This window comes from Xiphophorus couchianus, chromosome 22 (genome assembly GCF_001444195.1).
Source record: "Xiphophorus couchianus chromosome 22, X_couchianus-1.0, whole genome shotgun sequence".
NCBI classification, from domain to species: domain Eukaryota; kingdom Metazoa; phylum Chordata; class Actinopteri; order Cyprinodontiformes; family Poeciliidae; genus Xiphophorus; species Xiphophorus couchianus.
This window is the reverse complement of record NC_040249.1, coordinates 2635777-2663214: the sequence shown is the minus strand read 5'-3', so window position 1 is coordinate 2663214 and position 27438 is coordinate 2635777. Positions and strand designations below refer to the sequence as shown.

Genomic DNA, 27438 nt, shown 5'->3' with positions numbered 1-27438 from the left:
AAATGGCAAAAAAATCTGCACTTACCTATGAAAAAACCTATCTAGTTTTACCCTTCTTAGCTAGCTACCAAAGGTTTGGATAACAGTAAAGTCCCACAAGAAGAATGAAAACTACATAGAATATATGAGATCAGAATCCCACCACAACAAAATATAAGAGCTGTGATTAACATAACTAAGGCCAACTTGTTCTTCAATGGATATAAGACATTAAGGCCATAACTTTAGACTTATGAACATAAGACTTTTTAAGGATGTCTGAGCACCCTGCTCTTTTACTTCTTAAATTTAACTTAAAGTTGTTTCTGAACATTTGATTTAAAGCTGAAATTCTCAATATTCCCACTTTCCTCTGAACTGCATCCCTGTTAAGAAAAAAAAAAAAAAACAACAGGAGGATTCTAGATGAACAGACCACAGGCTGCGTGTTCGGTACTTCATATTGCACTTTATTCAGCTCTGAGGTGGCAGAACTGGGCCGGGACTGTTGTTGCTGTCACAGATCAACACCTATTGCTCCTTGTCTTCAGCACCAGCCAAACCCGTCTCAAGTATTACCATGCAAAAAAAGAAACAAAAAGAACTTGGTGTACATGGTTTTAAAACGAATAAAAACTATTGTGTGTGTAAACCAAAGCAACAAGAAATACTGCATATTATGGAAACAGCACTGGATGAGTTGGATGGACGAAGAGGCTTCAGACAACACGACATGCTATAATCAAACACAAAGAATGCCTTTTGTTTAATCTCATGTGGTTAAAGTAATGGCTTTCCATTGAAAGTGACACATTTTCTACAAACACATAAAGCTACAACATGCCTGAATGTTGACATGTCAGGTTTTCTGCCGCAAGGACATGAAAACGTGGCACAAGCTTCGATTCGAGACAGTTCTGTTGGGAACTGAACGTCTGCAGTGGAAGTACAGAAAGATCTCTCACAGTTTTCATGGTTTTTAGAGACAATCAGGTTATCCGCCAGCACAACTTTATCACCTCAGGGTTATTTAGTGGCTCCACACTCTCAAAAATGTACCTTTGTTAGATTGAAAGCTGCTGTGATTATGGATTTTATGTTTCAGTGAGGTCGAATGAGAACTTGCATGTGAAATTTAGACTTAGACTTGTGAAATGAATCCGTTTTCAGGTGAATATAGTGGAAAATCACGACTTGCTCTTCAGCTCAGATCCACACATTCGTTTAGCTTCTTTTGACTCTGGGTGGGAAACTTTTTAACGTTTCTGCAACGGGTGAGGTCAATATTCCTGAATTCCTTCAAACCTCTGGTCCATAAATATTGATCCGATTTCAAAACAGTGGATTATTATTTTTTTTGATTCAAATGCATCATGTAGGTCTCATGTAAAACAGTAAAAATTCACTTATTTTCACATTTTTTTTTACTAATCTCAATCAGGGTTTAAGTTATTTTTCAGCATGCGAGTGTCACGTTTTCAACAAGATTACACAAAATTCGGTCATCCCAGGTAAAACATGTAAACTCTGAGATGTGACCGAACTTGAATTATGAAGGTTTTGGCATGTTGCATTCAAGTGCGTGTTGTCAAATCACCGTAAAATGAGTTTCATCGAGCCGTGGAGAGCCGTGACATCGTGTTTCTTGTGATTCATTTTTAAAATGTCTCCATAATTAAGATGCAGAGGTCAGGACATAATTGACCTCTGCATTAGTTCTGCATCGCCGCTGTTAAGTGCTTAATATTTCATATTTTTAATGCCATCATTGAATCTAGTAGCTACAGATTAAAAACTGTAATATAGTTTTTTTAAGATGCTTCAGTTAGGCGTTTTTGTTAATCTATAAATCAAGTTTATTAAGGTCGCAGTTAGGACTAATTTATTAACACTTCCTAATGGTTATATACTAATCAGCCAGCAGAGGGCAGCAGGTCCCAGTTTCAACCTCCAGCGAAGAGAAATCGTCTCTGTGTTTTCTCAGTGGCTAAACAGGACAAGCGGGTCTCAGGAGGACAGGTCACATGATCAGGGCTGCACAGTGAAGGGGGGCGGCGCCGGCGGCTGGGAAAAGGCCTCAGTGGTCCAGGATACGGAGGTTGCCGGACACTATTTTGTTTTCCAGCATGGAGCCAGCCGGAATATCGATCCGATCGCCGTGGTTGGCGATGATGATGACGGTGCCCTGGGAAGACGAGGAAGAGAAACGATGAGTTCCAGTCTCCTCGAGGAGGAGGAGGCGTGACGTCAGGGAAATATTTGCAAAGACAGACGGCAGAACCGGTTGCTTCCAACAGTTAGGATGAGAGGAAATTCAAGCTTCTCTAAGTCATATTATTTATCCAGGACATGATTGAACACAAACATGGATTCATAAGTAGATGAAGTGGCTTGAATATTTTGAAACTATTCTAACTTTTTCAGACTTTTTTTGACACAAACTTTGTTATTTAGGATTTCATGTGACTCGTCAAAATAAAGTAGAAAATCTTTCACAAATTCAAATCTGAAAAGTGTGTCAGGCATTGATGTTTCCCTGCTTTTCGGCTGCACCGAAAAATCGCCCAGCCAATAAATCTGCACTGCTTTCTTTAATCTTGGAAGCCTGCCACCTGCAAAGGACTGACTGATGGACCCGCCCGCTGGTCACGGCTAACAATAATCACACAACTGTTGGCAACCTAGCAACTTTCTTGATATATTTGGCAACTTTTATCAGAGATCAGCCAAAAGTGGAATTGGCAGGTCAGGCTTTTTAAAAATCGGTGATCAGCTTACAAATATATGCAGTCGTTTCACTGGTATCTCCACTACTTTATACATCTAAAATAAAATCCACAAAAATTCGAGTCTTCGTGTTCGAAGCCGTCGACTCGCGTCGAAACATTTTTGACCCTTGTGGCATTTACCTTCAGCGACACGTTTTTCCCAAACGTGACGTCTCCAGAGACGGTCAGGTGGTCCAGCTCCAGCATGTCGGGGATGCTCTCAAAGCGGGTCAGGTACTCCTGAACCTGAACACAACAACAGGTTGAACTTTCTCTGGGCCTGATCTTTATCAGGCAGCAGGTCACATCACTTATTAACCTGCAAGTATCATATTTACGATGTAAGAATGATTAACCAATGCAGTGCGGAGGTTCTAGCAAAAACAGCTAAAAGCCGCCGTATCAAATATCAAACGATTGACTGTGTGAACGTGTCACGTGACCCGACATCAGCCGAACTCCCAGGTCCCACCTTGGTGAAGGAGCTGCCCAGCTTGACGTGCGGCGTGGTGGGGAACTCTCTCTTGGGGCTCATGGTGAGGGAGCCGGCCTCCAGGCTGTACAGGTTGGACATGACCAGCAGCAGGTCCGACGTGGTTTTGACAGGAAGGAAGCGGCTGCGGGGGACGTTTATCCCCATCGCGTTGTCGAAGCATTTGATCGCCGCGCCAACCGCCGTCTCCAGCTGGACGACGTTCAGCCCTCCGTCGAGCGTCTGAGGGGGACGGGGAGAGGGATCAATGAAGTGACTTTGAAATAAATTGGATTTGGGTTTGTTTTTTTTCCCCTGGACCCTTCACCACGGTGACAGTCAGCTCCCATCCTGGAGCTGTTAGAGTTGACTTATTTGAGATTACTCGCGTTTAAGCTTATATCCGTCACTTACTGTGTTTGAACTGAAACTAGGCACCTACTAGTTAGACTATGTGATAGTTTTAGAACGTTTTATTACATTTTAGATCATCTCTCTTTGATTTCATCTGAGAGCTGAGAACGGAGCACAAATGTATCTTCCAGGTTTTCTACTATCAGTAGCTCTGCTGCAATAGCTGCACACCCAAACCAACACACACACACACACACACAAGCTTTTGGATCACACTCCAATGACCTCCTGTGTGCAGAGGGTTAACCACTAAGTAGAACCCACTGCGTGCCAAAGTCCAGCCTATTGTTCAGGGCGTGGTTTCCAAATAAGATAAATATGTAATGTTCTCTGCAGCACGGGAACATTAGTGAGCCAATAATTAAAGACGAAGATCGTCCAGCGAACTGGGGTTAAATTTACACTAAACCATGAAGGGCGTAAAAAAAAGCTAGCTAGCTTTACCCTTACCAGGGTATATTAGCAGCTAGTTAGCAGTAGAAATCAGAAATCTTAAGGCCTTAATTTTAGATGCATGAATTTAAGACTTTTTAAGGGTGCATGGACACCCTGCCTGCTGTAAATGCATTAAGAAATCGTTTCTTGAGACCACAGACGGAAACGTGAGTAGATATTTCTACACGCCTCGTCTAGGCCTGATGAAAGCACCGAGCTGCTGCCGAGGTTGGAGTTTAAAAAGTGAAGCTGCTTCCAGCCTCACAATGAGCTAAGATTAGCCTGTGAAAGGCTTCCGTGACGCAACGCGTACAAAAGTAACGACAGGAGACTCGGGTAGACCTCTATGAGAGGCCTCTCACGCAACATCCACAATTTCAGGTCCTCGTGCATCAAACCTGCGCCTGATCTTGCCATGCATGAGGGCGGCACAAGAACCCAGTATTCTGGCTCTGGGGGAGCCAGAAAGCTCCTGCTCACTTATTGCCTCTTACATAACGCACAACTTTATCACAGCGCGAGCTCCGTCGAGTAATGAGGACTACGTCTGTATATTCTGCTTGGGCAGAGGCAGCAGTAATCAACAGCGCAGCAGCAGCAGCAATCAGTGTGAATTTATGACTTTCATATCCTGAAGTGGTTGCCTGCTCAGTGAAGGATGGGTGAGGGAGCGAAGGTTTGATCTAGCTCCAAGGCAGCAACCAAACTAAAACCCAGCTTTGAAGTTGGAGTTTCTGTTCGCACACTTTAAACTCACAGCAGAAATAAGCAGGGATTTCTAAAAAGAAAAAAAAATCTGGTATATTTATGCAACGACTTCTTAATTTAGGAGTAGTTTTACCACATTTTTCTTCTACTTGAGTAACAATATTATGAAGTGTCGCTACTTGAATACAATTCCTGGCTACTCTGTCCACCTCCGCCTTCCTCACCATCGTCTTTACAAGAAAGAAAAAAACGGATTCGTGTTGTTTTGAGTTGAGTTCGAGTTGCTTTAAATATTTTTAAATCTTGTTCTGACTGCATACATGTGCAAGCTTAGTGACTTATGAAGACCCACAAACACTTTCCTTTACTGAAACATGAATGCTCGAGGAAGGAGAACAGTTTTAAATATGAGCTGAGTAAAATCTGGGGGTACCAAAAATTAAAAACATAAGCAGCCTTTTGTTATTGGCATAGACATGACCTTTAATGTAATCTTTGTGAAAAGAAAAAAAATTAATTGATCCATTAATTTAATTCATTAAAAGGACTAAATAAGTTTAAAAAGAAACTCAACGAGATTTTGATCTTTATTTCCACCAGGTTTTATTTAACGGCATCACCGTTTCTAGGCAACAAGACATGTACCAAGATAAGGGAGGGAATAAATCTGCCCAAAATTATCTTTAAATACATGAATAAAAAAAATGCTTCTGTTGAATGCTTTCATTAGTATTGCTAGATGAGTAGTTGTGTATTGGTGATTTGGGGACAAAAAAAATTAATTGAGAATTTCCGGCCTAAATAAATAAAAAAAGCACTCAAAGTAAAGCTTACATTTTTCAACATTCATTTTTGCGAGGTGCCTCTTTTGCAGCCTTCATGTTTTGAGGATGGGTGAGGTCAACCTAAACTAAGGACATTTTCCTTTCTCCTGAACTGTTTATTTTCCAATCTTTATCGATGGTTGTCTATGAACAGGCCGTGGAATATTACACGGATGTCATATCACATATCGTAAGCAAAGAAATGAGGACAAACAGAAACTGATGAGGTTTCTTGCTGAGCAACAGCATGAAAGCCAGTGTCTTTACATCAACATATCTCTTTATCTGAAGTTGATGTTTGGAAAATTCTCCATCATTTTTGCTTAGTATGTTTCTAAAGAGAAAACCATGCTGCTACCAATAAGAGCAGAGTTATTCACCGTGCGTAACGGTACATAACCGTTTCATCTCCGCCTCGCTCACCTTCGGGTTGACAATGATCTCCATGTCCATCGCGTTCTGCTCCTGCAGCCTCTTGATGGCAGGCAGAGAGATCCAGAGGTTGTTGGTGTTGAAGATCTTGAACTTTGAAACCGACTTGAATTCGTCCACATGAGCTTTGGGCACCTGGGCGATCTCGAGGAGGCGGAGCTTTCCTTCATACTGGATCAGGGTGCCTCCCTGGGGAAAAAAACAATACAAAAAAAATAAAAAAATCAACAATTTTACTTCATAGACTACATCTGTTGTCTTTAAAATGATTATTAGTAATAAAAAAAACAAGGCAAAATTATGAGATTAGGGCTGTAAATAATGATTGTTTTAGTTATCAGTTATACTGGCAATTAATCGATTAATCAATACATCCTGCAGATTTTTCATGTAACCACTTGCGTCATTTTTTTTTTTTTACACAATATTAGAAATTCGTATTCATATTTCTACTGCCTCAAATGCAACAACGTAGCATTCCTTTAGTGTACACTTCAACTTTTGCAGCAAAGCATTCATTTGTATCGAAAAATATACTGGCTACTAGCTTGCTGATTATTTATTAGATTAACAATTGGATAGCAAAAGGTGCCTAAAATCTATTTTTTACAACTTGTTTTATTTTATTTTATTTTTTTACAGAATTTGAACCAGGTGAAGTTAAAATTATATAACTTGAGGAGTTCTGGGTAGAACAGATTTACAGACAAGGAGGGCTTTTTTTTTAATCTTAAATGAAAACTGTATAGATCTTTTTGTGCAGTTTTGGCTTAATTACTCAACTGAGAGCTTTGTTCTTTCAGCAAATGGCCTTTATTAGTCTGTATGCTACAGTTAACGATTAATCGATTACTAAATTATTTGACAATTATTTCAGCGATCGATTAAAGGCATTTGATTAATCAATTAATCATGTTAGCCCAATGTGAGATTCACGTCCAACTGTCCTGGTCCTCATACCTTGACGTCAGCGCGCGTCTTATCCGTAACCTCCATGACAAACTCGCAGCGCTTGCCGTTGGGCTGGCTGACCAGGTGGTGCAGGATTTGCAGGTCAACGGTGGCTCCCAGGTTGTCGATGTTGGACACAAAGATGTACTCCTTTCCCTGCGCGATGAGTTTGTCCATAAGACCGGAGTTGTAGAAGCTGGTGTAGATGTCGCCGTGACCGGGAGGGTACCAGCCGTCCGCGTTTTGGCCCGTCATGCTCAGGTTCGCAGCCACGGGGAGGAGAGACTCTTTGTGTATGCGGGGGTACCTGGACAGACAGGGATGACATGATCACTAAGGGGATCCTAATTTTAGCGGGGTTTTTTGCTTCAAATAGTCACTAAAGAGATGCTAATCTGAAACGATTAATTTGATTAATCATGATTAGTCGATTATTGAAATAATCTAGTGATTGATGAATCGTCAACTGATTCAACAGACTCAAAACGGGTAACTTGCTGAAATAAACCCCAATGTACTCAGGAAAGTAGTTAAGTCAAAACTGTAACAAAATATCTATGACTTTTTTTCATTCAAGATATTAAAACTGTAAATATGTTTTGATATCATCAAGTGGTATTTTTTAGATTCATCTAGTTCAAATTCTGTAAAAAATAAAAAATACCAGCAGATGCATTTTTGGCTTCAAATGGTCAAGTATTCACTAAAGAGATGTTATATTATTGCATTTACGGCAATAAAATGCACATTTTCTGATTTAAAAAAGGAATTGTATGATTTGTTTATTTGAATATTTTAATGTATTTCGAATATGGCATAAAAACGACTTGTTAAATGAACACCTACACAAAATACAATTTTTTAAAAATCCAATGAATCAATCAATGGTCAGAATAATTGATGGAATGATCAATTACTAAAATAAACATTCTTTGCAGCCCTGGATATGACTGGGATTTATTCATAAAATCTTTATAAATATTGCTTTTGTTCTTACTTAAAAACTGATTATTCCAGTGTGACACTGAGGAATCGTTCACAAATCTTTTTTAAGGTTTTATGAAGAAGACAGGTGAGGTGCAAAACCATCATCCATGTGAGAATTAGACAGATCAAAGCGTTTTTATGAAGGATTAACAATCCTCGTGAGGAGCTGGACTAAATGGGAACTGGCAGCACTTCTGGCAGCTCTAGGAAATACAGACCAAGATGAGCTACTTGGGAGAAAAGACTCACTCCGCAGTGGGCTCATGCTCTTGTTAAAGTGGGATTAATTCAAGTTCTGATTCTGATGAACGTTTTGATATGAGCTCAGACACTTAAGCCTCCTGCTTCCCCTGGAGGTAGAGCAGTTGTCCAAGAAGAAACTGAGTCCTCTTTGAGGGCAAAGAAATTAAAAAATACGGGAATAAGTCATTTTAACTGACATGTTGCTTACTTTTTGCTTGCAACAAACTCACAACCCTTTAATTGTTAAGACAACTACTCTTCTCGCCGAGCCACAAGCTCCCCAGGTAAAGTTATCAAAAAAAGAAAATGGTCACACACAGATAGACAGAAAGTCTAAAACTATGACTTGATCAGATTACCGCAGCCTCTTAAGCTAGTGACCAAAGTCAGGTGATTTATATCTTCTTTTTTTTTTGAGTGATATATTTATGAATTTTTGTTTCTTGACAACATTGCAACACAGAACAAAAGCTCAGCAGTGCACTCTAAGGTGAGAGAAAAAGAAAAAAAAGACATGGGGAGAATACATATAACGCAATTTATACCTTGTTACATGAGCAGCCTGCCAGAAACTCAACAAAATCCAGTATTTACACAATCAGTGACATTACCATCGTAAACAAAACTCAGGAAGGAAGTTGTCAATGAGTGAAGACGACTTAGAATTAGCTATTTTGAGCAACAGTGAATTATTTTAAAATGGAGCCAGAGGAGATGGCTAATTGTTTAAGAGGAAGTTTTATGTTATGCATGTCTAGACATTCCTCTGGTTCATTGAGGCGGAGAGAGAGCAAAATGTACAATAGAGCTAAGTTAAAGTAAGGATCGATGGGGTTATAGTTTTTGTAAGCTGCTAAGACAGTCTATAATGTTAACGATATTATTATTTTGTCTTTATTTATTGAGATCCAACCATCGTTTCGCTACTGCTGGAAAAAATCAATTGTTTTTTCCAGTTTTTTTCCCCCCCGAGAAAAAGTTTAAAAAGTCTGTTCAAGACATAGCCAGACCTTTGAAACCATGTTTGAGCTTTCCTTATGTCAAAACATAATGAAGGTGGGTGAATAACTCATGGCTTTGTTTGGCGTTTAAAGCTGATTGTTTTCTCCCCATGTGCCAGTGAACAATCACTGTAATTGGAATTTTAGGAATTTCTGTAATGGCCTGAGCATTTCTTGGATCTCACGTTAAAAATTACTTTTAAAACTGCTCAGCGTCTTGGACATTAAATCCTCCAGCTAGTGTTGCTGCTGCCCCAGAAAAAGCGCTGACCCGCCCTCCCTAAGGCATGCAGAGCTGATGAATAATTGAATCGCAACTGGAAAATGAAAGTTCCACGTGGCTGACGAGCTGGAGACAGCACGGCATTCAGTACAAACAGGCTTTTCCACATGTTACAAAACATCTACCGTCCATTCCTGATGGTACGCATCCATGAACACAGGTAACAGGTAACGCCCAGAGGAGTTCTTAACACACTAAGTGATACCGTTTTCCAGTTGACAGTGAGAGCGCCGCTACTTTTACTAAGATGCCATTTAAAATACAGAAGAAAACCAGATGTAGTGGTCTCACCTGCTCTGATTGAAGGTGTGGATCTTGACCCGGTGGTGTGTGTACTTCTGCAGAATTTTCTTAGTATCTTCGTCTGTGTTGAAGGAGTTCATGAGGACCAGCGGAACATCAGTGTTGTACGTCTTGTTCAGGTGCTATTGGTGATTAAAAACAACCAAAAAAACACAAACATCACTATTTTTATGTAGTAAGGAAGGAAAGTTTCACATAATTATCACTTAAAAATACCCAGTACACACTGATAAAAACGATATAACAATAAAACAATATCTAGGAATTTCTCAGTTGTGTGACAATAGAGGGCATTTCTATTCTATTCTATTATTAGATCCATTTCACTTATCGCTGAATAACAGAAGTTTCAACACCCATCATATCCCAGAATCCTGTCCTCAGATTTTAGCTCAACGTTTAACAAGACTAATAGAGAAACTTCTTCTTGGCCTGAATTCTGCTTTCTGAACTTCCTGACTGGGACTGCAGTTAGTCCGCATTGGAAAAACATCACCGGCTCCATCACACTTAGTACTGGGACCCCTCAAGGCTGTATGCTTGGTCCACAACTGTTCACAGTGTTAACTTGTGATTCATTCATGGGCTTTAAAGACCTAAAACAGATTATAAGCTGGTGTTCAAACTGGACACAATAAAGATACTTCTTAGTGTCTTTGTTGCGGAGAGAGTGTTTTATCCATTTGTGCTTTCTGTTATCAGTAAATCTGATGATTTTTCTAACTATTATAGATCTCTGAGAAATCCTGTTTGATTTTGTAATATGATGTTAAGTATGTAAAGAAAAAAATGATCAGAATTAAAATTAAACTGACAATGAATTCGCGAGATAAAGAGAAGATAAAGAAACCTATAGTCTCATTCAATCTCATAAAATGTTAACTTATAATGCCTGACTAAAATACCTTGTTTTATTAAGCTAGACAAGGTTTATTATTTTTGTAGATTAAAATATATATTTTTTAAACTTTGCAACAAATTCATTAGAAATAAACTCATGCACTAGCAGTGATAAATAGAAACAGAAATGAAGTTTAGCACTAAACTCCTTGTGTTTTTTCCCAAAGGCAAATTGACAAAACGCTGTATGACTGAACTCCAAAATGCCAAAACAAAGCCATTTTTTTCATGTTGTGGTTAAACAAGAAAGACTTTACAAATATTACAATCAAGGAAAAAAAAAAACAAGTAGTTGAGACCTCTGAAAATTCAGATGACTAATGGAGGCAGAAACAGATTCAGGATGTGAATCATATGGGTGAAGCTGGATTTTCACCCCGTCAGAGATGGGCGTTGACCACCCAAGAGCGACTCACCAGGACCGACATCTATAAACGTAATAAGTGGGAGAACTGTTCATTTTTCTGTGGAGTTTTGTTTAAGTGTCATGGTCCTCCCCTGTGCACAAACAATTTAAAATGTTCCGCAAATATGTGAAACAAAGGCTCGAAATACAGCTTGGCTCTGCAGTTTGTTGACAGTGGGCGTATGTGCAGGCAAACACAGCAGAGACATCAATGGCCGTCTCTAGAAACTGGACATCTTAAATCTCTTTTACAGTTTTGTAATCTTAAATCAATTTTGCTTTCAGGATTATTTGAAGCCCAAATCCTTAAAAATACAAAAGACAGCCTTTGGAGACACGCCCTTATTAAAGGGAAAGCACACTGCCAAATATAAATGATGAAGTATCGTCTGGAAAAAGCAGACCACAACTGTCAAATGTTTTCAACACAGAAAAGAGCTTTCCAGCGGTAACATTTCAAACTGATGCATGGCCGCATCAGTTCTGAAACAAGAGGAAGCGTTTTTCTCCCCCCAAAGATCCTGCTAATGTAGTAAACATGTCGGACATTTGTGAAGATGAATTCATGAAGAAGGCAGATCTCGTTGTTCGAAACACTTGGTGATGTGCCGTTTTGAGAAAAGCAACTTACAGGTTTTGAGAGGCAAACTGATCATGTGCAGAGATTGAGAATTTCAGCTGCTTCCATTCACTGGTGTTACAATGGACAAAACAAATATGACAAGTCCTTTAGTAAAAAGGCTTCCAGTAAAGGAGATAAGACTCATAAGAAATGAATAGCACCAAGCTAATTATAGGTATTAATTACATGACAGTAGTTATAGTTTATATTTTCTCAAGGAGTATATTAAGATAAAAACCTTTACTCCATCCACCACGAATATGGTTTAGCTCAATAATATATATATATCACTTGGAAAATAAATAAATCATTTTTATGCACTTTAAATGAGCCACCCTTAATTAATTGGGAAGTAATTTTCACAACGTGTTCAGTTTTTTTTTTTCCTATCCAATTGCATTTTTCAAGTCTTTTACTACATAGTACGTGTACATTCAAACTTTTTAGGCTGTTGTGTAGAAAACCTACCTAAAATGTAATTGATTATTGACACAGTTACTATGTATTTTCTGGCAGAAATCTAATTGTTTAAAAGAGGCGCATAACAGGTGATTGCAATACTTTACAGTCCTTAACGATCTCCAGTCCTATCAGATCAATTCTTAAGAAGTCCTATTAGCCTCACTGCTAACAACACAACAAGTTTGCAGTCAGAGCTGATTTTAGCTCTAAAATTATTCTTAAAATAACATACAATGTTGTACACTGATGTGCCTGATCAAGAATTTTTTTTTTTTACTTTCCTGGTGATTAAGTGAAATGTTCTCACACAGGAGAAATGGTTTAGAGGCTGCTGGGTGTGTGTGTGTGTGTGTGTGGGATCCGTTTTCCTCTTCTCTGAACAGGCCGATTCAGTCTGCAGGTAATCTGACCCAACCTGGTCAGAAAACTGGAGGTAGTGTGCTCAGAGGAGAGCTGATCCCCAGGAATCTCTTGTAAAACATACATAAACACCAACCACCTTCAATAAGTGCTGCACTGTATTTTATTAAGCAGCGTTGGGTGGTTGGTAACTAGTTACTTTTACTCAGTTACATTTACTTGATTAACTTCTTGGGGAAAAAACAAGTTGTAGGAGTATTTTTACAAAGCTGTACTTTTTACTTTTGCTTGTTTAACTTTATTATTAAGTATCACTACTCTTACTTGAGTAAAATGTCTGATACTTTGCCCTTTGTGAGTAACTTCACTGAAAGAAGAATAAGCTTGTTTAAACCAAAAACTCACCAGACACACACACACCCACCCACAAGCCCACACATCTGTAATTTCTGCTAAAGTTTCACAAGTTTTGTATTGAAAAAATTTGATTCAGAAAACTTGTCTTCTGCCTTATTTTGTAATTATACTATTTATATGAATTACTTTCATTTTGGTAATTAAAATACCAACATTTCCACATAACTTTATATTTTTGTCCATTTGATGTCATTTTTAAATAAGAAGTGACAGATGTTTTGATCAGTTGCTCAGTACTTTAGTAGCTTTTTTTAAATCAAATACTTTTTACTTGAGTAATTTCTTGGACTGCTACTTTCTATTTTCACTACAGTACAAATATGTTACAAGTAGTGCTACTCTCACTGAAGCACAATTTTTGGCTACTCTTCCACCTCTGATGTTAAGCCGTCTAATCTCAACACTTCACTTTTATCCAACGCAGATTAAAGTGAAACCGGAGCTTGGGGTCCCACTAAAAGCAGCAAGAAGATGTGATTGTTGTTTGTATGACTTCCATAGAACATTCATTCAGGCGTTGGGCGTAGCGCTGCAGCAGAGGTTGAGGTGCATGATGGGGCCTAAATAGCTGCGCTCTCTTCTCTGACCAGACACACAGCCGTCTCTGTTTCCCTGCCAGACGACACACCAACAGATCCCCTTTCACAGCAACTCCTCACACACACACCGTACTGGACTCTTTTCACAAATCATCTCTCTTCCAACAAGAACACACTTAAGACTTTATAAAGGCTTGGAGAAATAAACCAATGTCATCAACAAATACATGTGGATTTAATTTTGGACTTTCCCCCCCCCCTCACTTTGAATAAAATTGATTCATTACAAAGTTTTCTTTGTATGAAAAATCTGCAAATGCTTCCAGAACAAAACCTGGAGCAGATGTTTGTGGTATGTTAGATAATACAAGAAACTCTTTGCTCAGCTTCAGTGGTCTGCACAAGCCTAAATCTTCACTCCGTTTTGGTTTTCCTTTGAAATCTCCTTATGATCTTTTAAAGAGACTTTGATCTGTAGTTTTCAGAGTTTCTCAAGGTTTTTATTCCCCCCCCCCCCAGAAGGTTCAAGTGCATTTACCCTTGTACCTTTTCCTTTTCTACAAACTAGGGGAATTTTTTGGGGACAATTCTGTGCTCCTCTCTGTGTTAGCTTCCTACACTAAGGTAAAAGCTAATTACTTCAGTAGAAATAACGTTTGACATGCCATGAGCAAGATGTCAGAGCAGAAATGGGGAAAAGTAAAAGATAAAAACCACAGATTTCAACAGAGAAAAATTACTAGTTGAAGTCATGAAGAAACCATCCCAGGCTTTGGATGGAGGTTTCAGTGGCTTTAAAAAGGTAAACTTTGTGTTTATATTCAGCCTGTTTACAGAGTAAATCACAGGGTGTGAGGGAAACTCACAGCTGATTAACACACCAGGCTTTATTGGCTATTCACATGATTTGTTTTGGTTTAAACCAATAAGAGCTGTAGATCCTTGTCCTGTTGCAGCAGATGGTGTCGTCCTTATTTAGTATATCCTTGTGGCATATGCATATACATATACATATATATGCAGTGTTATGTGACATTGTGCATGTCTTAAGTTTCAAATTTGTATGTCAGAACAAGAACGCACTGATGCCAGAAAAGTACTGAGGTGGCCTGACTTTCTTGGGGTCTGCAGATTCAATTACACAAGAAGCACAGAAATAAAAACTGACAACGAAACTCATCAAGAGATCTTAAGAATCCAGGAGGCAAAGTTTGGGATAGCAGAAATGTATGAAAATAGATCTAAAGTTTTTCTCAACACTGTTTTTCATTTTTTGACCAATGCCTGCTCAGTGTGGAGGAATTATTTTTAACCCCATTTCAGCTTCAAAAAGGCCACTAAACTGTTGTGCAGACAACAAATTTAAATGTATTTAATTGAATCTATCAAAACTACTGAAGCTAACAGTTTGACAACATAAAGGGCTTTAGCTCTAAGGAGATTCTTAAAGAAGGAATATCTGAAAATCCTGCTTCAGCCACAGCAGGAAGGAAACTTATTGCTATTGATGGAGCTACTGGTATGAAACCCAACAAGAAAGATTGTGCAACAACAAAAGAAATGTTGTCACGGCACTTATTCATCATTTCTCAAAAACAGGGAGTATCTACGTTCAGTTGATTTGTTCTTTTGTACCTCACAGAACACTGGTGTTGTGACTGCAGATGTTTGTAAGAAGGCAGAAGAGTGTTAGAAGGAAGGCTGAAAAGAACTCACTTCAATATCTGCAGCAGAAAAACATGGTGGTAACCAACTATCAGACTTCAACTCTTTAATCATTCTTATTTATCTTTTAAAATAAACGCTGCTGAACTGGTGAGTTACACTTCTAAATGTTTTTCTGCTGCAGATATTGAAGTGAGTTCTTTTCAGCCTTCCTCCTTCTGCCTTCTTACAAACATCTGCAGTAACAACACCAGTGTTCTGTGAGGTACAAAAGAACAAATCAACTGAACGTAGATACTCCCTGTTTCTGAGAAATGATTAATAAGTGCCGTGACAACATTTCTTTTGTTGTTGCACAATCTTTCTTGTTGGGTTTCATACCAGTAGCTCCATCAACAGATGATAAGTTTCCTTCCTGCTGTGGCTGAAGCAGGATTTTCAGATATTCCTTCTTTAAGAATCTCCTTAGAGCTAAAGCCTTTTATGTTGTCAAACTGTTAGCTTCAGTAGTTTTGATAGATTCAATTAAATACATTTAAATTTGTTGTCTGCACAACAGTTTAGTGGCCTTTTTGAAGCTGAAATGGGGTTAAAAATAATTCCTCCACACTGAGCAGGCACTGGTCAAACAATGAAAAACAGTGATGAGAAAATGTTTAGAACTATTTCCTTTCATTTCTGCTATCCCAAACTTTGCCTCCTGGATTCTTAAGATCTCTTGATGAGTTTCGTTGTCAGTTTTGATTTCTGTGCTTCTTGTGTAATTGAATCTGCAGACCTCAAGAAAGTCAGGCCACCTCAGTACTTTTCTGATGTACTGATACTTTTCTGGCATTCTTGTTCTGACATACAAATTTGAAACTTAAGACATGCACAATGTCACAGCATACTGTATATATGCAGTATGCTACAAGTATATCCTTGTAGTATATGCCACAAGGATATACTAAATAAGGACGACACCACCTGCTGCAACAATAGAAGGATCTACAGCTCTTATTGGTTTAAACCAGGGGTCTCAAACTCCAGTCCTCGAGGGCTGCTGTCCTGCAGCTTTTAGATGTGCCTCTGCTGCACCACACCTGAATACAATAATTAGGTCATTAGCAAGGCTCTGGAGAACTGATCTACACAATAAGGAGGAGGTAATTAAGTCATTTCATTCCAGTGTTTTGTACCTGTGGCACATCTAAAAACTGCAGGACAGTGGCCCTTGGGGACTGGAGTTTGACACCTGTGGTTCAGAAGAAAAACTCTGCTCTTTGACTTTTGAAAACACATCTAAGGCTACGTTCAAACAGCAGGCGAATGTGACCCAAATCGGACTCTTTTCTCTTTTTTTTGCCCAAAAGCAACTTTTTCACCACTGTCCGAAAAGCTCAATTCTGATCTTTTCCACACACCCCAAAAACATCTGATTTGAGTCACTTCCATATGTGGCACAAAGTCATACACGTATCCAATTGCTTAATCTGACTTTCATGTCACTGACATTCGTTATAATTACTCACCAGAAGAAACCAGAACAGACATAATCAGTGGCTGAAAGAAAATTGTGATTTTGAACTTGTGAAATAACTCTGGCAATAAAGTGCATCACATCACAATCCCACCACTCGAAGCAGACTGCAGTAAGTGCCCCACAAAAGGCTGTTGCTATTAGTTGTGCTTTATAGCTTCCTTCATTTTGTTATGATCTTGTGGCAACACTGTTGGCTCCCATTACTGAATAAACTTTAAAATGAGTCCATAGACGTCAATATTCTTTATTACTTCCGCAAACAATGCGCTGTTGTGTGATGTCAACTTTCTTCTTCTGCACATGTGGGTCACTTGTAAACCATTATTCACACACACACATTACTCAGTATGAAAAAATACATATATGAGCTTTGAAATTCAGCAAAAAAAAGTGGAAATGAACTCAAGACGTACTGTGTGAAAGTGGATTAAGATTTTTAAGATCCCAGAGCAGAGCTGGTGTGCAGATTTGATTTCAGATCTGCAAAGTTAAAATGCTGCCATTTACAATTTACTCCAATTGAAGCAACAATTTACATTTAAAATGTTAGGTAAATTGTATATATTATTATCAAGTATTTGTTGTTTCATGTGACTTATAATGTTCTTGTCTTATATGCCTTTATTTGTTTTGTTTCATCTTAGCATAAAGAACGTTTCTGTGTTGTTGAATTACTTTGATTCGTTTCTCAGAAGGCCTCTCTGAGGAAGAGCAGAGACAACCGTTTTCAACATGGTTATCGCTCAGCAGAAACCTCTGCATCCTTGACCTGCTAGATGGCTAGAAAACCGTCGCTGTGAAGACGTACAACTTGCTCTGTTTTACCCTGTCTCTGGAACAGAATAATCTAGTGCAAGATACCATGTGTTTTAGTTAGTGATTGTCATTAGCACTGCAACTAAGTGATGAAGTGTTTTGCCCCCACCAGTGTCCTCTGTGATAGGGACTCCGAAAGTAACAAAAAGAGAAGATCGGACAAATGTGTTTTCAGAGCGGTTGGAGATTTGTGACTGGAAACAGGTCTCTATCCGTTCTCCTCGCGAGATCAAAATAATCTAACTGTCTTGTCTTTTCTGTGTTTGTTTAATTTGTCTTTAATAGGTGTCAAACCTGACATAAAGTTTCCACTTCATGATGACAGCCTAACAAAACAAATATTAGGGAAACAGAATTAAGAGGGAAATCTTTGTTTGTGGTGTGGTTTCTGGGAGTTTGCACCTCAATTTGTTGCACGGTCAGGTCCAGGAAGGTGTTCTCGTTGCGGACGCTGATCAGGCTCTTGGGGCCCTTGCATCCCATGCTGGTACCCAGACCTCCGTTCAGCTTCACCACCACCAGCTTGTTGAGGCTGGCGGCCACGCCGTCCGGCAGACCCCGGGCTGCGATCTTATCGTACGGCTGGATCTGCAGGACAGGGGACGGGGCAGAAATTTAGACTGTGTAGACACCAAACCAGTGTTTCTCCTAATCTCAATATTTTCTACATTTTTTTCTGGCAAATCTTCAGCTTTTGAAACATTTGAAATCTCAAAGATTTTTCCTAGAAAATTTCTGTGATCAATCGAAAAAATTCCTGAGTACTTTTCTTCCTAATTAAAGACATATCAGACATTTTATTGTTTTTCTAGAAATTTTCTGTGATTAAGCCAAACATTTGTTTTTGGTGGAAATTGACTCCCTTTTTTCTTCTGTCTACAATTTGTCTGATACGCCGTCGTATAAATCAACATATAAATGAACAAATACAAAAACAAATGGGAACAAATGTCAGCAAGATGAGACTTTGCTGAAGTTGGCAGAAAAGCGTTTTTTTCAGGGTGATAACCATTTCCTCAGAGGAAGAGAGACGAAAGGAATGGAATGAATTTCCTTTTGTGCAGGAGGTGAATGTCTGCAGTCGTCGGCTCTATCAAAAGAGAACGCATTTTTTCTTAAACGTCGGCTCATGTAGTTCACACTGACAATTAGAGTATGTCAAATCACAAGCCTGACTCACTCCCAGGCAACAGGGGATAAACCTTGTAACCAAGCTGTAAAACTCCTCTTTGCTTTTAATAATTCACTCTCCACACGTCAGAAAGCGTTTTACATCTTTCTTTGCATCGCAGACAAACAGTCCCTTTTTCAGCTTGCTGATTTTCTGCTTCCCGTTTCACTCGGCTGTTTTCCAGCGCTGCTGCTAACCGCTCAGGAATCCTGACGCGGAGCGCAGAGCTCCGAACTTCGAATATGTCCTGTTTGGGGAGGTTTGGAAGATTTAAACCGTGTTATTTTAGATTCCCAGAAGAAGGCAGTTTTATAGTTCTAGAGCTAAATATTTAGGGGAAAGTGGAAATGTAGCCACAACATGCGAAATAGATGGGTTTATTGAGGCCTGCATCTTCTAAAAGAACAAATGTTTTATCCCCCCGAACCTGACTGAGTCCAGAAGAGAGACGGACTAAATAAAGAAGAACCTTCTGATTGTGATATCTGCAGCTCCCATAGCAACGTTTTTAGAAAAGCATCATGACTGTCTCAGAATTGAACTTTGAACAGAAATAAACTTTAGTGTGGTCTACATATTATATATATAAAACAAGACAACATTCCAGCTGTGTGTGTGTTGTCTTGTTTCATGAACTCAATAGAGTTACAACAAAGAATCAAAAGTTCATTCTAGTTCTGGTTTCTGCAATCTGAAATAAAAGAATCCAAATTACCAACAGTAATTTAGCAACATACTTAACCCTGTGACATTCCACCTTGGTACAAACTGTTTCCAATTAATGGGTGGTATGAATTTATTTGTCAGAGTGAAACCTAACCTGACATGTTTTAATTGTCGGATTGTTTGTCCATGCCCTTTCTGCAGAACGATGCCATTTCACAGCCGAACTGATCTGAGCACTGGAATCAGAAAGATGATAATAACCACAGCTGTAAAAATACCTTTGGGTCTTGCTAAACGCTAGTAGCATCTTCTCAGGTGATTTTTTGCGTGCAAAGACAGCAGCGCATCAGCAGAAACATCCCAAACAATCTCTGGAGACTGAATTTTACCTCCAGTACGCAGACGAATTGTTGTATTTCAATAATTTCCAGGTTTTCTAACTTAGGTTCTATCGCTCTCCACCTGTTCATGAACGAGACACAGAGGTCTTAAAAGGTCAGGAGAGCTTCTCGAAAAAATAAACAAAGTTAATAAAGACACGTTCCAAACTGGGATCCTGGGAAAAATTTTTTGGCAGTTTTTGTTTACCCCAGAGAAAAGCAGATGGAGTCGGACTCACCGAGTCTTCTGGAGGCCGTTTTATCTTGATCCATTCCACAGACGGGCCCTTTACCTGCAGGAATCTGTGGAAGAGGTTCTTGAAGCCCTTAAAGTCCTTCATGCAGACCTGAAAATGTAGACAGAAACAGAAACAGTAAGATTCATTTCACTCACTGTGTTTGTGATTATGAGGGGATTTCTTTTAAGCTACACCCACTGTAGTTGTGGGAAAGAGTTAAAAAATATTTTCAAAGTGTTTTTGAGATTGAGATTGAAGGTTTTCATGTAAAAAAAAAAAAAAAAAAAAGCTATTTATATTTAAGGTTGGGTTTTTTTTGGTGAAAAAAAATGTATACATTGTAAGGCCAGTCTGGTTCTTATCTATTTAAATATAGAATAGAAAAATGTACACCCAAATAAGTCTTATTGAAACAAGTTCAATAAACTGCTGAGATGAGATAAATTTATATATTTAGAATAGTGAAGGAACTCCATTAGAAATTTTAACCAGGTTAACTGCATGGTTTTAATAATCAATCATGTTTTAATTAAAAAACCTGTTTTAGTGCTAAATTATAAATATGTCTATTTAACAATAAATAGACATACACGCTCAATAAAGAATAATGTTGTTTTTTTGTGTCGACTAGCAGCTGTTTTGCTCTGAAATGTTTCACTCCAAACATCTGACTCATCTCAACTCTCTGACGTTTCTGGCTGAAATGCCTCAGTGAAACCCCACAAATTAAAGAAATCAAGTGGCTGTTTATTTTCCCCAATAAACCGCGTCTGTACTCCTGTAGGTGTAACCCTGCTTGGTATGACGCTCCATTACGCGTCAGGTTTGAGTTTTCCCAGCATTGCCGTCCGCCCCTCTAAATCACAACCAGATGGTCTCAGACGGAGAGGGGAGGGATGAAGACGGTGGTGTTGACGTACGTCTCTGTCGGCCCCCGTGACCGTGTCCACCAGCTTCTCCAGCTCTGCGTCCATGGAGCTCTCCAGCTGCTGCCGCATCATTTCCTGAAACTGAGCCATGCCTTTGTGGGCCACTCTTTCACTCAGACCTGAACAAACAAGACAGAAGAGAAGGAAAGGTCAAAGTTCTCTTCTTTCCACTGATGCAGCAGGCATTCATGGTGTCTCATTTCAGATTTTCAGACTCCCACCTCATTTGCTAAGCTCAGAATCGTCCGTGAGACGAAATGTGGGGATTTTGCCCGCTCATGTTGCACTGTTGGTCTTCCTTGAAAAATAACTTTTGTTGTGAGATATTCAACCTCTGCATGATAAAGAGAGCTTGTGGCTAATATTTCTCGCCAGAGAGATCTCTAATTGCGGTCAAACTGTTACATTGTCTGGTGAGGTAAGTGTAAGCCATTATCATAAGCCCGAACAAAGCATGAAGGAGAGTGACTCAAGCTTGTGATGTTGTTGAAGCTATGTTAGGGAGTCATTTTTTAAAGTAAGAAAGGGAGCATTTCTTGAGCTTGAGCTGTCCTGTCGACTAATAAACACTATGCAGTGTTTGCCAAAGTGTTGAAGAAGTCTCCTTCAATCTCAAATAGCATTTTTGTTGAAGGAGGTACGTTGCAAAATCGAGCAAAAGATACACAAAGCCCTAAACAAAATTAAGGTCACAAGCTGGTCTACAAATAAATTTGTTTCCTGGTGTTGCTGTCTTCACCTCAACAGATCGTTCTCCCTCCAAATTCACTTTGGGAGTCTGTGACTTCTCTCTAGAATAGAAAATATCAGAGCGAGTCCACCAACGACTAAGAGCTTAGGACGCATGGCTCTGACTGGGAACAGAAATGTGATGCGATGCTTCACAAGATTGCTTCATACCACAACCGTGCAAGCTGTCTGCCCATGGCTCCTCTGTTTTGTATTGTTCGTCCAAACACAGGGTGTACTCCTCCATTTCAGAATGGGCTTGTATCATAACTGCTCATTTTTGTAATCTTATGGAAACAGCCAGAAAGATTTCTTGTCATCTGACAAGAAGTAGTAAAATAATTAACAGTTAAATTACCCTTTATACCCAATTTTATTACCATACACACCTCAAAGTAAACATCTGAGCAGCTTTCAAATATAACCCCTTGAAGCATACATATCCCTGGGCTTTTTAAAAATGTCTAAATGAGTGTAAACTCACACAGTCATCCATGTGCTATTCGGAAAATCCAATATGCTGCATTAAAAAAAAAATCCATACAGAACAATGTGAATAAACAGTGGAGGAGAAAGGAAAAGTATCTGAAAAACAAGCAAAAAATAAAAATCAAAAATTTGAAATGTTTTCCCCAATCAATGTTCTCTTGTATCCGTACTTGAAATTACAGCAGCCCACTTTCAGCTTTCCAAGACTGGACAGGAACCTGTGAGAGGCCAGTAGTACTGGTCATTTCTGGGTATAAAATCAAACTGATTAATTGTCCTGACAGAACTTTTACCAAGTCCTAAAATCATAAGTATTTTGAATTTTCATTAGTTTTTGTAGTTTGTTTGTTTACATTGTTATTATTATTATTATACAAAGAGAGAAACATTAGATTTGGTAGGAACAAAATGATCTATAAAAAGACAGCTAATGATGTTAGCTTCTGCTACTTGAGTAATGAGCTAAACAATCAGGCAACAGGACAAACTCAACCTGCAGGACTAAACGGAATAAGTTGCACTTCTGCACGTCGTGTTAGATCCTGTTTGCATTCACGGCCAGCTGAAATGAGGAACAAACTTGTCCCAGCTGAAACGTTCAGGAAATACTGGTGAAAGAACGGCAGGAGAGACGGTTTAGAAACACAAAATGTGTCCTGCTGACCGCTTGGCTGCTGAAACGCAGCTTCACTCAGTTCTCTGCCAGTGGAGAAAACACGGAGTATCAAGATAATTAACAGACTGTGGACACAATGATTAACAAAACACTCCATTCCATTCGCCATTATATAGTCTGACAACTTATCTTAGTTAGTCATTAAAGAACATTAAAAAGTGCATCAAGCTCACAGGCAGCTTTAGCAAATAAAACTCCAGAGGGGCACCTTGAATGCTACCGTTTTCATTAGGGCTGCAGCTAACCATTATCTTAGACATAGATTAATTGATTGCTCTGACAATTAATCAGATAAAAATACTGACACATTCTGCAGATTGTTCATTTAGCCACTAAAGTCTCCTTTATACAATACTATAAATATACTAAGAGATACAAATAAACAATTCAATTTCTTTTTTTTAAATCACAAAAATTAACCTTTTGTTTTGCCTAAAATGCAGGATTCCTTTAGTGCACACGTGATCATTTGTAGTAAAGGATGCATCTGCAATTTTAAAAAAAACACTAACATCAACAGTATAGGTTAGACCGGCTGATTATTTTTTGGATTGATTTAATTGACTATTTATTTATTTATTTATTTTAAGCAGAAAGAAATGTGCTGAAGAGTTCAGAGTTCCTAACGCAGCCTCAGTTTGTTCATGTGGTGTTTCAACATCCTTATCAGTCCCAATTGGAGTCCCACCAAACTAACAGGTCCAGGAAGCGGCGGACGAGCTTGTGCTGAGTTAAGGGTTAAGAAACTGCATTGGCTCAACACATTTTAATCAGTCGGGTAAAAAAGGGGACAAAAATAAACTCTGATAACTGGAAGACAAACAATATTGCAGCCAGGAGGCTGATGGTGGGAAAAGGTTTTTCCTCAACATAACAAGAACCGGTACCGGTACCGGATCCTTCTCCGTAGCTCACTTTGGCTGTGAACACCCTGAATGTTAAAAAACATTGATTCAACAACATCTGGTAATCCAATCTCCTTTACAGAAACTGGGTTAACTGTTATTGGCTAGTAAAATCAGCAGGCAGCGAGACCAGACGACCAAGGAAGCTTACTTTATAGGACGGGTAAACGCTCGCAAAGCCAAGTCAATCTTCAACCACTGCAGTAAAAATGCTATCAACTCACATCACCTGGATGGGTTTGGCTGGAATGTTTTAAAATGTTTGCATTTTTTAAGACCTTATAGTTGGTGTTCAGGTGTTAATCTTCGAATCTTTCAATAACACATAATTATCAAGTGATATTTTTCAAATTTCCTGTCAACTTAAAAAAAATTTTTAACTCAAAAACACGACAGGCCGCTGGATGAATGACTCTGCCCTTGCGCCAAACCGGCGGGCTTGGCAAGTTTGGAAACCTTGAGGTGGATGGCAATCCTGGAGTAAAGACTTCAGAGTGGGACGTAGATTCACTTTTCCACTATAAAAACACACCCAGAGGTGCCATGTCCACTGGTGATTGTTATTTATTTTAAATTTGAGTGCAAATGCATGGCTTTCTCTTTGCAATCATGCATAAATGCCTTTTGTAAAGCACTGCAAAAATAGACTAAATGAGAGACATCTGAAGACCTTGTGGGTGGTTAGGGGTTAAGACTAGTTTGAAGCATATACATATCATTTATTAGCAAAATGAGGAGCTTCATAGTAAAAACAGAACCTTCCATTTTTGAAGCAGTTCTGAAAAAAATATATACATTTCTGATATATAGTGAGCCTACAGTGAAACATTGCCCCAAGCTTGGGAAAATCAGGCAACAAAAGCAAACGAATTGACAAAGTTTTGCTCTTGAAAAGTTAGAAAAGGAACGAGAAAACGTTGACTCTAACTTTACTTCGTAAAAAGAAGTGACCCGATAACAAACGAGGAACAAAGGGCGAAATCGGGACAGTCCAAGCGTTAGCCTGCAGGAAGTTCTGACTGAAATCTACCAGCAGTAAAACTGGGCCTGGCAGTTGTGATCAGATATGACTAAGCCCTTCTGTAGGTGACGAAAACTTCAGCACTTTGTGATTTAAACTGTTAGGTGGAATAAAACGGCACGTTTGGAGTAAGAATGAAATGACAGAAACAGCTGGAAGGCCTCTAAAACACACTAGGGATAATAGAGTAGGAGCATTATCACATTGTGTCAGATGATTTATGTTACATAGTTTTGTGAACAGTGTAACATTTAGTTACATAGTTTTGTGAACAATGTAACATTTAGTTACATAGTTTTGTGAACAGTGTAACATTTAGTTACATAGTTTTGTGAACAGTGTAACATTTAGTTACATAGTTTTGTGAACAGTGTAACATTTAGTTACATAGTTTTGTAAACAATGTAACATTTAGTTACATAGTTTTGTAAACAATGTAACATTTAGTTACATAGTTTTGTGAACAATGTAACATTTAGTTACATAGTTTTGTAAACAGTGTAACATTTAGTTACATAGTTTTGTGAACAATGTAACATTTAATTACATAGTTTTGTGAACAATGTAACATTTAGTTACATAGTTTGTAACAGTGTAACATTAGTTACATAGTTTTGTGAACAGTGTAACATTTAGTTACATAGTTTTGTGAACAGTGTAACATTTAGTTACATAGTTTTGTGAACAATGTAACATTTAGTTACATAGTTTTGTGAACAGTGTAACATTTAGTTACATAGTTTTGTAAACAATGTAACATTTAGTTACATAGTTTTGTGAACAGTGTAACATTTAGTTACATAGTTTTGTGAACAGTGTAACATTTAGTTACATAGTTTTGTGAACAATGTAACATTTAGTTACATAGTTTTGTGAACAATGTAACATTTAGTTACATAGTTTTGTGAACAGTGTAACATTTAGTTACATAGTTTTGTAAACAATGTAACATTTAGTTACATAGTTTTGTAAACAATGTAACATTTAGTTACATAGTTTTGTGAACAGTGTAACATTTAGTTACATAGTTTTGTGAACAGTGTAACATTTAGTTACATAGTTTTGTGAACAATGTAACATTTAGTTACATAGTTTTGTGAACAGTGTAACATTTAGTTACATAGTTTTGTGAACAGTGTAACATTTAGTTACATAGTTTTGTGAACAGTGTAACATTTAGTTACATAGTTTTGTGAACAGTGTAACATTTAGTTACATAGTTTTGTGAACAGTGTAACATTTAGTTACATAGTTTTGTGAACAGTGTAACATTTAGTTACATAGTTTTGTGAACAGTGTAACATTTAGTTACATAGTTTTGTGAACAGTGTAACATTTAGTTACATAGTTTTGTGAACAGTGTAACATTTTGTTACATAGTTTCAAAATAGTTTCTTACCTTCTACATAAAGTGCCATGTTTAAGCTGCCAAAGTACTATGAATCCAGTCGACAAGTTTCAATTAAAAACTGATATTTCCAAGTTTGTTTTCTTGTTTTCACTCCATGAGATTCCCTGTGACGAGCGAAGGGTCATTGAACACAGCATTCCATAAAATGAACCCCAAAGTCTCCATACGGTGATCTTAACGCCGCCCGTCCCGCTCAGTCCTTCATTCATCCAGTCGCAGGAGCTTTTTTTTTTTTTTTTTTAAATCATCCCACTAAACCCAGGATCTTGGCATCCTGTCGCGAGTCACGCTTATCTTATTGACAGTCAGAAGTCAATCCGGACACGGAGAAGCAGGCTTGAACCAGAGCAAAGCAGGATCTGTCACTGATAGCATTCCCAGTCACTACGTCACCAATACTGGCTGTGAAACTCACACCTCTGTTCACGTTTTCTTTCCCCACTGCCTCGCCCCCTGCGTGTTTTTATTGCTCCGTTCAGCCCAGAGAGACCACGTCTACACCGACACTGTCAATCATTAACCGATGGGATAGACAGAGTGTGTTGAAAGCATCGTCAATATCGAGGGAATAAGGGAACCGGGAAAGATGGATGGATGGATGGATGGGATGTCATCCAGGAATGCGGTCCAGAGGGGCTAACTAATCACGCGGAAGAACACGTCCGCTTTTCCGCTAAATATATATATATTTTTTTGGCAAAGCGGTTAGCTAACTGGATGCTAGCATGAAAAACGTCTCTCCAGTTGTACGACAGTCTTCAGCACAAACCTGAGGGAGCAATATTTAGTGTGAAGCCATTTTCTTACTGTGTTACTGTGGGATGCTGGCGGAAGAAAGTCAATGGTGTCGGTCGGCCTGGACCGCAGCGAAGACGCGCTCAGTTCTTTTCAAACCCAGGCTACCTCAAAACACCATGCCACGGTTTCCTTTACAGTTCCTCTTTTTGTAGTGGGGGGGAAAAACTAAAGCGTAAATAATGAAAAACTTAAAAAGGTAAACAGTTCTAGGATATTTTGCAATTCACTGCCGTTCCAAGCAAGGGCAAATGGGAACCAATGAGAGGACTTCTTTCCTGTGATGACATTTTGGGCACCAATCGTTTTTTGCAACGTTGTTTTTGATGTTTTTTCCTTGCACTGATGGAACGTAGACGTACACGACTAGACGCTGCATTGGTTTCGTCGTTGTCAAGCAGAAACGATATGTCGGCGCCTCCGCCATATTGTGAGTGGCAAGTTTGTCTTGGAAAACGTGATTTCCTAAAAAGAAAAAGAAAGAAAGAAACATATAAGTTTACGTCGAACTATGTTTG

General features: G+C 38.7%; 1 protein-coding gene across 3 annotated transcripts; it reads right to left on the bottom strand.

Annotated features, from left to right (window-relative positions):
- Nucleotides 1-428: 428 nt before the first annotated feature.
- On the bottom strand, nucleotides 429-27308 carry ugp2b (UDP-glucose pyrophosphorylase 2b). Of its 3 annotated transcripts, none has more exons than XM_028006619.1 (10): nucleotides 26933-27308; nucleotides 20886-21013; nucleotides 19966-20073; nucleotides 17912-18097; nucleotides 9789-9922; nucleotides 6993-7290; nucleotides 6024-6221; nucleotides 3220-3462; nucleotides 2889-2993; nucleotides 429-2164 (listed from the first exon to the last, which is right to left on the bottom strand). In XM_028006619.1, the coding sequence occupies exons 2-10, from the start codon at nucleotides 20982-20984 to the stop codon at nucleotides 2057-2059; spliced, it is 1479 nt and encodes a 492-aa protein (XP_027862420.1). In that variant the 5' UTR covers nucleotides 20985-21013; nucleotides 26933-27308; the 3' UTR covers nucleotides 429-2056. The 3 variants fall into 3 exon arrangements, with proteins under 3 accessions (XP_027862420.1, XP_027862419.1, XP_027862421.1); XM_028006618.1 differs by lacking the exon at nucleotides 26933-27308 and adding an exon at nucleotides 26114-26897; XM_028006620.1 differs by lacking the exon at nucleotides 26933-27308 and adding an exon at nucleotides 21116-21192.
- Between the last annotated feature and the right edge of the window lie 130 nt (nucleotides 27309-27438).